The sequence below is a fragment of the Cherax quadricarinatus genome, chromosome 85 (genome assembly GCF_038502225.1).
Source record: "Cherax quadricarinatus isolate ZL_2023a chromosome 85, ASM3850222v1, whole genome shotgun sequence".
Classification (NCBI taxonomy): domain Eukaryota; kingdom Metazoa; phylum Arthropoda; class Malacostraca; order Decapoda; family Parastacidae; genus Cherax; species Cherax quadricarinatus.
Genome location: NC_091376.1, coordinates 8,538,125 through 8,551,226, shown reverse-complemented (window position 1 = coordinate 8,551,226; position 13,102 = coordinate 8,538,125). Strand labels below are relative to the sequence as shown.

The window sequence follows — 13,102 nt, the reverse complement described above, 5'->3', positions numbered from 1 at the left end:
CTCTGTAGACGAAAGCACCTGCCCCTGACGATGTCCCGCCAATTGCTCCTGTACCCACAAACTCATCACCTCTGTTGCCTTACGACGTGTCCCCTGCTCCCGTAAGACATACGCCGACGGACGGTCCCCCCATAAGACCTCATCAAGGCCCCCTGCAACCCTTGCAGCATCAAAATTGCTATTTTGAATATCCCTAATCCATTGTTTCAAACCCTCAATCTCACCCATCGGATATGCACCCCCCCTCCCATATAGCATTCTTGTAGTTGACCCTCAAGGTAATTTAAAATCCCATATTGAAACTGCCTCTCTTCCTTTCCCCTCTTCTGATAAAAATCCCTCACCTTTCCCTTACCGACCGAGTCCCACCACCCAATGACATCACCCCCCCCCGTCCATCAGCCCACCACCTTTTCCAAGTGCGCCCAAAAGATTCCCTCCCCTCCCCTGTTTTCAATAACCCAACATTCATCTTCCAGAAACCTCTGAAACGCTTCGGCAAACCCTCCCAATTTAAATCCACTAGAACCCCACGATGATCAGAGAAGCTTACATTCAACACACACACACTGCTCACCCTCACCCCCCGAGATACATAAATACGATCAAGCCTCGCCGCATAATCATGCTTAATAAATGTATGTGTCACTCCGCTCACCTCCCCTCCAACATCCACACCTCTCAACAGATCCCCTAAAAACCCCGAAAAAAAAAACCTCCCCCTAGGCTCTACATCCTTACGTCGGACAACATAGTTCCAATCACCCCCTATAATTGTAATACCTGGCAGCGATCTGAAATGGTAGACAAGGACATCCCTAAAGAATCTATTTTTAACACCCATGTCCCCTTCCGCCGGCCCATACACCCCAATGAAACCCACCCGAACCCCTCCCCACATACCCTCGACCCTAACCACCCGCCCCTCCTCCCCTACCTAACACCTATGCAAAAGAAACGGGCTGGCTTCCTTAATTAATAGCACCACACCACCTTTCAGTCGTGTAGAGCAACCCATGTACACGTCATATCCAGTAATTGACAATTCACCTAAATATTTATATTTATGCTCCTGCAAGAACACAAGGTCTGGCACATATCTCCTCAAATAACCCTCCAGAACTTTACATTTGCCCACTGCCTTCAACCCATTAACATTTAAAGTAAGACACCTGAAGGCCGTAATGAGGGCTTTCCCTTAGACACCCTAACACACTTAGAACCTTGGCAAGAAACCCCACCCCGCCCCCCACACTTCCCATCACCTTCACCTTGCTCATGCTCTACATTCTTTAAACCACCTTTCTCTCTAGGCGTTGGATCATGCCAGGTTTTCTTCCCCGTCCTTTGCCCAGGCGTCAAAACATTCTCACTATCAGAAATGACAGCCGTCCTCTTGCGAGAGCCACGCTTCTCACGCTTTGCCTCCTCCTGGGCATCTTCCCTGTGGACCTCCACTGCCACACTCTGGACCCGCCCCTCATCACTCACAACCTTCTCATTGAGGCCACCCACCTCAGCCTCTACACTCACATCATCCAAGCCAGCATTGACCGAAACATCCAGTAAACCGTCCAGGGCCTCCTGAATTGTAGCTTCCAAAACATGGTGTGCAATTGCAGACTCCTCACCACTCTTCGCCGACACCAAGCCTACGTCATCGTCAAGTCCAGTGAGTGTCACATACTCAGGCAACGACGCCTCCTCCCTCTCCACCTCCACACTCCATGCCTCCCGTGACAAAGGCTTACGTTGTGTTGCCGTTGCATAAGTCAGTTGGTCCGTAGTACTATCAGATCCCTCCCCAGCTTCAGGTTTCCCACGTCTCGTTGGACAAGTCGGCGCTATGTGGTCATACGCCCCACACACACGGCACGTACGCCCCTGACCTGAGTATGTTACGTACACCTAAGTCCAGAAGTCCTCCATTCCCACATAAGATGGAATAGGATACCTTAGGGACATTTTCAGGGAAAACGTCTCTTCAGGGAAGCCAACTAGTGGCCCATCTCGCCAACGTCCCAATGTCGCCATGTGGATCGTCCCATATCGTCCAAACACCTGCCGTAAATCACTTTCATCTGCCTCGAAAGGTACATAACACACCTTGACCCAGGTGTAGAATCTTGATACGTCATGAAGACGGACACTAACGCCAGGGGTAACCGTCTTAACCATGTCCTGATACTTGGCCACCATGTTGTCATATGTACTGCTCAGCCGGAACTTGACGAAAATGCATGACACACCATTCAGTGAGACTCCATAAAGATCTTCATTAGCGATACCGTACGTATCCCGCAATATCGCCGTCAGCAACATGTTGGTATTCTGGGCAGTAAGCACATCCCTCACTAATTCCAAACAGATAGTGTTCACGCATCTGCGGCCACTCTCCGCCATGATGAAAAAACTGTCACCTGCCACCAGGGGTCAGAGCGCAGTTCCAAGTACGTCCTCTCTACTCAAGAGTTGAGAGACGAATATGAAAACTGCGCAGATAGCCAGATGATTCGGGAGCCACTGCGCAGCCTGTCCGCACGGCCCGAGAGCGATGTGGACAATGAATGGTTCCAGAATTGACGCCACGCGTCGCCTTCTGGCCGAGCTGAAGTCAGACTATGGAGTAGTTGAGTGAGACAGTCAGCTCCTAGCTCTGACTTCGTACAGGTCTTCAACCCAAAGCTCTTAGCTTAAACTAAAACTGTAAACCAAGTCTATTTGTCTTGCCTTTGCCATTAATTTTCAGAAGTCTGGTAATTCATGTCTCTTATGAAAGATAACTATTTCGTCACCCTAGACCTTTCTAAAAGCGATGAATGGTGAAATTAGTGTATTATCAATTGAAATTATTGGATCATACTCTGTTAATAAGAATTTGAACCTAAGATTAGGTTTCTTGCTATATAGTATTTCATTTTTAATTGCTTGTGGCTATTTTAATTCACTAACAAAGTACCAATGAAACTAAATGATTGGTAATAAAATAAAACTAAAACTAAAAAAAAAAAAATAGTAGTTATTTGTGCCCCTATTGTTACGGTGATAATTAGAGAAAACATATTTTGGTTGACTAGGTTTGTCAGGAAACAGGATAAGTATTTCCTGATGCAGGCCTTAGTTATATGATCACCAGTATTATTATTATTATAATCAAGGGGGAAGCGCTAAACCCGGAGGATTATACAGCGCCTGGGGGGGGGGATGTGGAAGGCATTCAGGCTTAATTCGGGGAACTGGAGCACAGATCCAATTCCCTAAATCAAGAGCCCCTCACCAACATCAAGGAACCTTCCTTGAGGGGATGATCACCAGTAGCTGTACCTTTTGGTCATCTGACCGAGGCCTTCCGCTGGCTTACTCCTCCACCCTTTAAAAAATTATAGTTATAATTTATATATTTAAGGTAAAGTATTAATCTCATAGGAAGCTTTGCATTAATTTTGGGATGAGTAAGTTTTAATGCACCAACTTTATTAAAGAAATTAGTTTCCTTGCAATAACTGAAAATTGGGAAAGTCTCTTCTGATCGAATTCAAACCTTAATGCTGGTGGATCACACTTAAACAAAGGTATGGTGAATAAAACGCATGTGCAACACCTGGATATCTTTACTGAGAGACGTTTCACTTGCACAGAAGACTACATGTCCTGTGTAGTCCCAGCAGACACATGAACCCTGGCCAGCCTCTCACAACTTGACTGGACCCTCATTAGTAGTAGTGTCACTCTAGCTTGTCTGGCCCTGCCCCGTTAATGGGTAAGATATTTTCTTCCTACTGTATTGTATCCCTCAGGCCATATTGAGTTTATTACATTATTTTTTTAATCACAGGGAAGCGCTAAACATATAGGGTTATACAGCGCATATAGGGGGGGGATGGAAGGTATTCAGGCTCAATTCAGGGAACTGGGGCACAGATCCAATTCCCTAGATCAAGAGCCCCTCACCAGCATCAAGGAACCTCCCTTGAGGGGTCTGTTATTACAGTAATGGCTATTATGTCATATTTTCCTATGACTCGTTTTATTATATTTATAACAATAAAGTGTTAAATTTAGCAACGGGAGAATAGGAGGTAATGGGGTTCGATCCTTCTAACATTATTATTATTATAATCAAAAAGAAGCGCTAAGCCACAAGGGCTATACAGCGCTGCTATCCTTCTAACAACCCTTCGCTGGCATCCAAATTTGGATTCATTCAGATCTCGTTTCCTCAAGGGAGGTTCCTTATGCCAGTAAAGGGCTCTTGAACATTGAAACTAAACCTGGCCTTCCTTTCCTTGGATCAAACCTAATTACCTCCCATTCCCCCTGGTGCTGTATGATCCCTCACTGGTTTTGCGCTCCTCTCATGAATGCAATAATTCTTGTTTGTATACTCACATCTTGTAGCTAGTTCAAAGACCTGTGAGCAAACATCATATTCATGGGTAAAAGCTTCAGTCCTGGGAGCATGGCCAACGTCCCAGGACTGAAACGTTTTCTAATATGTCCTTGTATTTGCTCACGCGTCTGTCAACCAGTTTTCAGTATCAATCCCCAAGATTTATACCATGTCCATCTTGAGTTGTAGTATCTTAAGTCTTTTATCCGTCACTCTGCCCTCACTCACTCCTGCTATTTCTTCTTTCTATCTGAAATGCGTAGGGAGACACTGGTCAGAGAAATAGCAAACATCGAACTTAAGCTAAAAGAATCCTTTAGGAGTCAGGAATCGCGGGAAGAACTAAAAGCCATAAATGAAATCGGAAGAAACCCAAAGTATTTCTTCTCCTATGCCAAATCAAAATCGAGAACAACGTCCAGTATTGGGCCCCTACTTAAACAAGATGGGTCCTACACAGATGACAGCAAGGAAATGAGTGAGCTACTCAAGTCCCAATATGACTCAGTTTTTAGCAAGCCGCTAACCAGACTGAGAGTCGAAGATCAAAATGAATTTTTTATGAGAGAGCCACAAAATTTGATTAACACAAGCCTATCCGATGTTATCCTGACGCCAAATGACTTCGAACAGGCGATAAATGACATGCCTATGCACTCTGCCCCAGGGCCAGACTCATGGAACTCTGTGTTCATCAAGAACTGCAAGAAGCCCCTATCACGAGCCTTTTCCATCCTATGGAGAGGGAGCATGGACACGGGGGTCGTCCCACAGTTACTAAAAACAACAGACATAGCCCCACTCCACAAAGGGGGCAGTAAAGCAACAGCAAAGAACTACAGACCAATAGCACTAACATCCCATATCATAAAAATCTTTGAAAGGGTCCTAAGAAGCAAGATCACCACCCATCTAGAAACCCATCAGTTACACAACCCAGGGCAACATGGGTTTAAAACAGGTCGCTCCTGTCTCAACTATTGGATCACTACGACAAGGTCCTAAATGCACTAGAAGACAAAAAGAATGCAGATGTAATATATACAGACTTTGCAAAAGCCTTCGACAAGTGTGACCATGGCGTAATAGCGCACAAAATGCGTGCTAAAGGAATAACAGGAAAAGTCGGTCGATGGATCTATAATTTCCTCACTAACAGAACACAGAGAGTAGTCGTCAACAGAGTAAAGTCCGAGGCAGCTACGGTGAAAAGCTCTTTTCCACAAGGCACAGTACTCGCTCCCATCTTGTTCCTCATCCTCATATCCGACATAGACAAGGATGTCAGCCACAGCACCGTGTCTTCCTTTGCAGATGACACCCGAATCTGCATGACAGTGTCTTCCATTGCAGACACTGCAAAGCTCCAGGCGGACATCAACCAAATCTTTCAGTGGGCTGCAGAAAACAATATGAAGTTCAACGATGAGAAATTTCAATTACTCAGATATGGTAAACATGAGGAAATTAAATCTTCATCAGAGTACAAAACAAATTCTGGCCACAAAATAGAGCGAAACACCAACGTCAAAGACCTGGGAGTAATCATGTCGGAGGATCTCACCTTCAAGGACCATAACATTGTATCAATCGCATCTGCTAGAAAAATAACAGGATGGATAATGAGAGCCTTCAAAACTAGGGAGGCCAAGCCCATGATGACACTCTTCAGGTCACTTGTTCTATCTAGGCTGGAATACTGCTGCACACTAACAGCATCTTTCAAGGCAGGTGAAATTGCCGACCTAGAAAAAGTACAGAGAACTTTCACGGCGCGCATAACGGAGATAAAACACCTCAATTATTGGGAGCGCTTGAGGTTCCTAAACCTGTATTCCCTGGAACGCAGGAGGGAGAGATACATGATTATATACACCTGGAAAATCCTAGAGGGACTAGTACCGAACTTGCACACGAAAATCACTCACTATGAAAGCAAAAGACTTGGCAGACGATGCACCATCCCCCCAATGAAAAGCAGGGGTGTCACTAGCACGTTAAGAGACCATACAATAAGTGTCAGGGGCCCGAGACTGTTCAACTGCCTCCCAGCACACATAAGGGGGATTACCAACAGACCCCTGGCAGTCTTCAAGCTGGCACTGGACAAGCACCTAAAGTCAGTTCCTGATCAGCCGGGCTGTGGCTCGTACGTTGGTTTGCGTGCAGCCAGCAGCAACAGCCTGGTTGATCAGGCTCTGATCCACCAGGAGGCCTGGTCACAGACCGGGCCGCGGGGGCGTTGACCCCCGGAACTCTCTCCAGGTAATATATATATATATATATATATATATATATATATATGTATTTGTATATATATATATTTATATATATATATAATATATATATATATGTAATATATATATTATGCTTTTGGAAGATGAAGAGGATTCTCAGTTGGTGGACATGTTCTGTTCAGGTTAACTCCCATCAAAAGAAGTTCATGGGTATTGTTTTTGATATGGTGACATTTCTTATCAGATCATCATTGTTAGTGAAGATGAGGTCTAGTGTATTCTCCAGTCTAGTAGGCTCTATTATTTTCCAGACAGTGGTCAATTTTTAACAGCTGTTCCTGGAATTGCTGGGTTGTTGTATCCGGAGGCTTGTAGACTACCACAATGACTAGGTTTTGGTTCTCGACCTTTACTGCTAAAACTTCCACTACATCATTTGAGGCATTAAGCAGTTCTGTGCAAACAAGTGACTCTGCAATGTACAGGCCAACCCCCCCCTTTTGCCTGTTCACTCTGTCACATCTGTATAGGTTGTAACCTGGGATCCATATTTCGTTGTCCAAGTGATCCTTTATGTGGGTCTCAGTGAAAGCCGCGAACATTGCCTTTGCCTCTGCAAGCAGTCCACGGATGAAAGGTATTTTGTTTGTTGCTGGCTTTAGACCCTGTATATTTGCAAAGAAGAATGTTATCGGACTGGTGGTATTGTTGGTACTGGGGGGGGGATTTTTTTCCGGCATTAGTATCTGTATCTGTTGGTTTGGAGTGGAGGCCATCGACTGTGGTTCCACTCCAGGAATGACTGGATTTGGTGTATGATTTCTGCCATTTCCTGCCAGTTTTTTTTCCTTCCTGGCACTAAAAAACCTCTCCCTCTTGAGTGGTTGTGGCTACCCAGGTTTTCCCATGGCTTGGATGTTTTGTATCTTTTTGTCCCCTTTAGATGGTATGCCTGGCAATTTAAGTTATAGCACAGTCTTTCCTGTACTGAAGAGGTACACAGTTCAGAGTGAAACAGCTTACAGGAAGGGAGTTTGCATTTTCCTGTTGTCATATGGGCATGGCATTTTCTAGGGTGGTCATAGTTGCACGTCCCATCTGTTTTTCCAGATTTCCCATGCCAGCAGATACCAAGTGCATAGTATGTGCACAGGCTTGGTTTCCGTTTGCCTTGGGTTTCTGTGACTGTATTCCCTGTTGGTGCATGTTTCCCTGTCTTACTTCTATCATCCCTAGCACCAACAATGGAGCTCCCACCAGTTGTTTTTGGTAATATATCCTCACTATTGCTAGTGGAGTCCTCTTGTTTGCTATTTCCTGCGGTATTTCTAGTTTGCAATATTGGTTTTATCTTATCTTTGACTACACTTGTTTCCCTACTATGGCTCCTGTCCCCTATGAGGTCATTTATATGTATTCCTTCCTGCGTATAATTCCCGACTACCTGGACAAAATCTCCAGCTTCACCATTACTGTCTCCCAGGACAGCATCTCCAGCTTCACCATTACTGTCTCCCAGGACAGCACCTCCAGCTTCACCATTACTGTCTCCCAGGACAGCACCTCCAGCTTCACCATTACTGTCTCCCAGGACAGCACCTCCAGCTTCACCATTACTGTGTCCCAGGACAGCACCTCCAGCTTCACCGTTACTGTCTCCCAGGATGTAAATGAAACAATTTCTGGATAAAATTCATATTTTTTCCTGTTTTGTGGGAGCATATCAATATATACGAAATATACAACATGTACATGAAACAAAACACTCACGGTGCAATACAAAATGTAAATAAGTCTTAGAGATTAACAAGCTCTGTAAAGGTGTCCCTCGTTTTATGCTGTAAATGTGTTTCAGTTCCTCCGCATCTGTATTAAGTTCAGTCAGACCCTAAACAATTAGGCATGATAAGCATTTTCAAAGTACTTTGCAAACTTTGCTGATTGAATGGGGTGACCGTAAATCACAAACGGAATTACCGACGATCACAGGGCATCGCATAACAGCGAATTCGCATAAAGCGAAGGTGACCTGTAATGGTTCAGGTAGCGGCACGAGTGTAGGTATGGTTGGTCCTAGAGATGGGAGGCAGGACATGGCGTGGGCTGCTCGAAGACACTCCTAACGAACCCGGGGACACGCCCGACGTACCCGGGGTTCCTTGTGGCCCCTTATCTACGGCCGCTGAGCCAGGCGGTGTCCGGGCTATGCGAGGACGGGAACTGAAAGCCACTTTGTATTCTGAAGCTCTGAAATATGAATAAATGATAAAGCGAGATTCTCCCAAAATCAGAAAGGTCCCCGAACAGGGGTAAAAGTGAAAGTTGAAGCTGATGAATAATATCAACACAAAAAATACATAGGAAAGTAAATAAAACAAAATTTAATTTAAATTTATTAGTTTCTTAAACTATTCTTTCAATATCCAATACCTCAACTTCCTTATTAGCATCTCATTGGTTTCATTCTTAAGTTATGATAGAGCTCTTTGCTCCCATTTTCTCATTTTATCAACCTTATTAACAAGGTTGTCCAGCGGCAGCAGCGACCTCCGAGCTCCGTACTTTTCTCCAACTATCAGAGCTACCAATGCTCCTATGATGACCTAGTTACATGCAAAACTGCACTACCCAACGTAGCACCCAGAATGACCAAAGATTACCAACAGTGAAACCTACAAATAGAACATAATAGAGATCAAAGGAAGACTGCCCACAAACCGAAAGCAACACCCCGCTGCCAGCCGAACAACGTAACCCTAAACTTTGTATAACTACAACTTCTTAACTACAACAATTCCTGTAGTATTATGAGGCGCAATCTAAGAGGAAACAGCACCAAGGCCAGCAAGAAAACGCCGAAAAATCAACTATTCAACAAGTGTAGCCAGGAGGACGCCGGCCCAGCAACCACCCCACTCACCACCACTCAAGGCGACACCACAACAATAACAACAAACATGGCTGCCACCAGCCCATCCTCCCCTCTCTTCCCCGGATTCAACCTACCAAGTAGTCTCTCAGGTATGACCAACGATCCAGATACCCTAAAGTCATGCATCTCCAACTTAGTTATTGAAAATATGAATCTTCGAGAGACGCTAACAAAACAAGACACCAGGATGACACAACTCGAGAACAAAATCCTCAGTCTTGAACAAAAGTTATCAACACCAGGAATGACAAACTGTGGCAAGACCATCCAGACAGTCATAGATAGCCATACCCAACAAATATCTCTTAATACAAAGGTTGAAGAAGCAGTAAAAGAATGGAAGAACAACTTAGATAACCAGTTCAGCGACTACTTTGCTCTCCAAGAAGATAAAACTGAACAAGATAAACTATCGGACGCAGTAATAGTTAACAGTCCACTTTTTCCCAGTGATATGAACCAAACAAACAGTAAAGAAATTACTCTGCAGATCATAAAGGACCAAACAAGTGTTATTGTACCTGAGTCTGAAATAAAAGAAGCCAGGTTACTAGGATCCCATGGTAGAAAAAGTGTTATGCTTAGATTCCACTCACATGACAGGAAAAAAGACTTAATTATTGCATCTATTAAAGTAAAGAAAGAGGTATACATAAACGAGTGTCTTACCAAAAAACGTCAGAACCTCCTGTATAGTCAGAAAACTTAAGCGGGAGAATAACGACACAATACACCAATGCTTCACACGGGATGGGAAAATTCTTGTTAGGAAAACAAATGTAGGTCAACTGTACACAATCACGAACGAGAATGATCTATCACGATTTCTCAGGGATACTAATCTTACAGAGAATAACTAAACAATGTCCAACTTAAAAGCCTACGTAGCGTAGTGTATGTTTTGCTCCATTATTGTTCAAATTTCATTGTACAATCTCTTAGTATTTAAATAATCAACTACCTCTTTTTGTGATTTTACTAGTAAGCATAAGTCACCTTATGTAATTTTCTTATTTACTATTGTTTGCTTAAACATTAGCTGAATTGATACTTTCTCTGTCCATATTACTACCTCATATTTTTTTAAATACTATCAATTGATATTACCTACTAAAATTAATAATTATCATTTTTACTATAATTTCAATTTACTCTTAACATTTTTGACATTTAATAACCATTACTTGTCTAATTACCTTTACCTGTTTTAATACGACATTTACTATCTTAGAGTACTCTTAATTACCTTGTACTGCCATATAACCTCTAGTATAACTACCAGTGCAATATTGAATGAAATAAACATTACTTTTTCACTTTTTTTGTAATCATTATTACTTACTAAAATTTTATTAAACACCATATTTACTACCAGTCAATTTTACTTTTGTACATTAAACATTATTTTATACTTCCCATAACATTTTGTTGCCAAATTTTCAAGTTTGCATATTCAACTCCAACCTTTATATTATCCTTTGTACCTGTCTACCATCTTACTATCATATTATAACCAAGACATTACCATTATTCATTGTTCTTACCTGTCCATTTAATTTTGTTTACCACTACTTGTTTTTTTAGTCACTTTTTATTGTGTGTGCAATTAGTGTATATTCCAATTACTTTTTTTGCAAATACCAATACTATCATTTGCTAGCTAGTACCAACTACCTCATTTTTTTTACTTTTTATTGTGCAATAAACTGCTCAACTTATTTAATATTACAAATCAGATCTTACTCCTAAACCAATATTATTTCATAGTGACTATCTGTCCATTTAACTTGTTTACCATTACTCAATTGTAGTCCCTTATATATTTTTTGTCCCAATACCTTTATAACAAGCACTGCCCTAAAAAAAACTAAACAGATGACAGCTAAGAGACTGAACAGTCCCTGGCTAACACCCAGCATTCTCAAATCCATAAATACAAAACACCGATATGAAAAACAGTACAGAATGGGTCACATAACCAGAGACCAAACAAAACGTTACTCGTCAATCCTAACCAGCCTGATAAGAAAGGCAAAAAAATTGTATTATGAGAACAGATTATCCAACTTACGAGGTGATATAAAAAAGACCTGGAAGACCCTATCAGAAATTCTGGGAACAAAAAAGATATCACGACATAGCGAAATAAAATTAGCAAAATCAGATGAACCCCAACTCCCACCAACAGAAACAGCAAACAGACTCAATGATATCTTCTCCACTATAGGTCAAAACCTTGCCAATAATATCCCAAGCTCAGATACCCCCACCAAATGACTACCTCACTGGCAACTACCCGAACACACTGTTCCTAGCTCCGACTAACCCATACGAAGTCTCCCTTATTATCAACGCACTGAAAAACAAGGCAGGAGATTTAAATACCTTACCACCCTTTATATACAAAAAAGCGTCACAAGTACTATCACCAATCATTGCAACACTCTTTAACAAATCCATTGAATCCTCCACCTTCCCTACAGTTCTCAAAATAGCAAGGGTCACCCCGATCCATAAAGGAGGAGACCAAACAGAGTTGAATAACTATAGGCCAATATCCAATTTACACCCTCTCTCAAAAATCTTCGAAAAATTAATTCATAAACGAATCCACTCCTACCTCATCTCCCATAACATTCTCAACCCCTGCCAATTTGGATTCAGGCCTAATAAAAATACTAATGATGCTATTATACACATGCTAGAACATATATACACTGCAATAGAGAAAAAAGAAGTCCCACTGGGGATCTTCATTGACTTACGTAAAGCTTTTGATACAGTTGACCATGACTTGCTCCACGTAAAATTGTCACACTATGGTATTAGAGGGCACTCCCTCAACTACCTCAAGTCTTACCTCAGCAACAGAAGCCAATATGTGTACGCAAATGGGGCAAACTCTTCTGCACAACCAATTACAGTTGGTGTCCCACAGGGAAGTGTCCTTGGCCCTCTTTTTCTCCTATACATAAATGACCTACCAAATGCTTCGCAATTACTCAAACCCACACTTTTTGCAGATGACACCACATACGTCTTCTCTCACCCGAGCCCAGTCACGCTAGCCAATACTGTAAACACCGAATTACAGAAAATATCTACCTGGATGAGGACTAACAAACTTACACTAAACATTGACAAAACCTACTTCATTCAGTTTGGTAGCAGAGCTACAGATGTACCTCTTAACATAACGATAAACGGATCACCTATCACAAAGCTAACAGAGGGAAAATTCTTAGGAATCCACCTCGATAAAAGACTCAAATTTCATACACATATACAACAAATTTCTAAGAAAATTTCCAAGACTGTAGGCATACTATCGAAGATACGGTACTATGTTCCACAGTCAGCCCTCCTGGCCCTTTATCACTCTCTTATTTACCCCTATCTCACCTATGGAATTTGTGCATGGGGCTCAACAACAACTAACCATCTCAGACCACTAATTACCCAACAAAAGGCTGCAGTTAGAATGATAACAAATTCTCACTACAGGCAGCACACTCCACCAATATTCAAAACACTCAACCTACT

At 42.4% G+C, this 13,102-nt stretch overlaps 1 protein-coding gene across 2 annotated transcripts in view; it reads right to left on the bottom strand.

Moving 5' to 3' along the window:
* Positions 1-8,314: 8,314 nt before the first annotated feature.
* Positions 8,315-13,102, bottom strand: part of LOC128703291 (lisH domain-containing protein ARMC9-like) — a 157,346-nt gene continuing 152,558 nt past the window's right edge. For both annotated transcript variants that reach the window (XM_070103329.1, XM_070103331.1), the window contains one exon: positions 8,315-8,874. In XM_070103329.1, the coding sequence (XP_069959430.1) occupies positions 8,667-8,874 (208 nt within the window). In that variant the 3' untranslated portion in view covers positions 8,315-8,666. The remainder of the gene's footprint in view (positions 8,875-13,102) is intronic.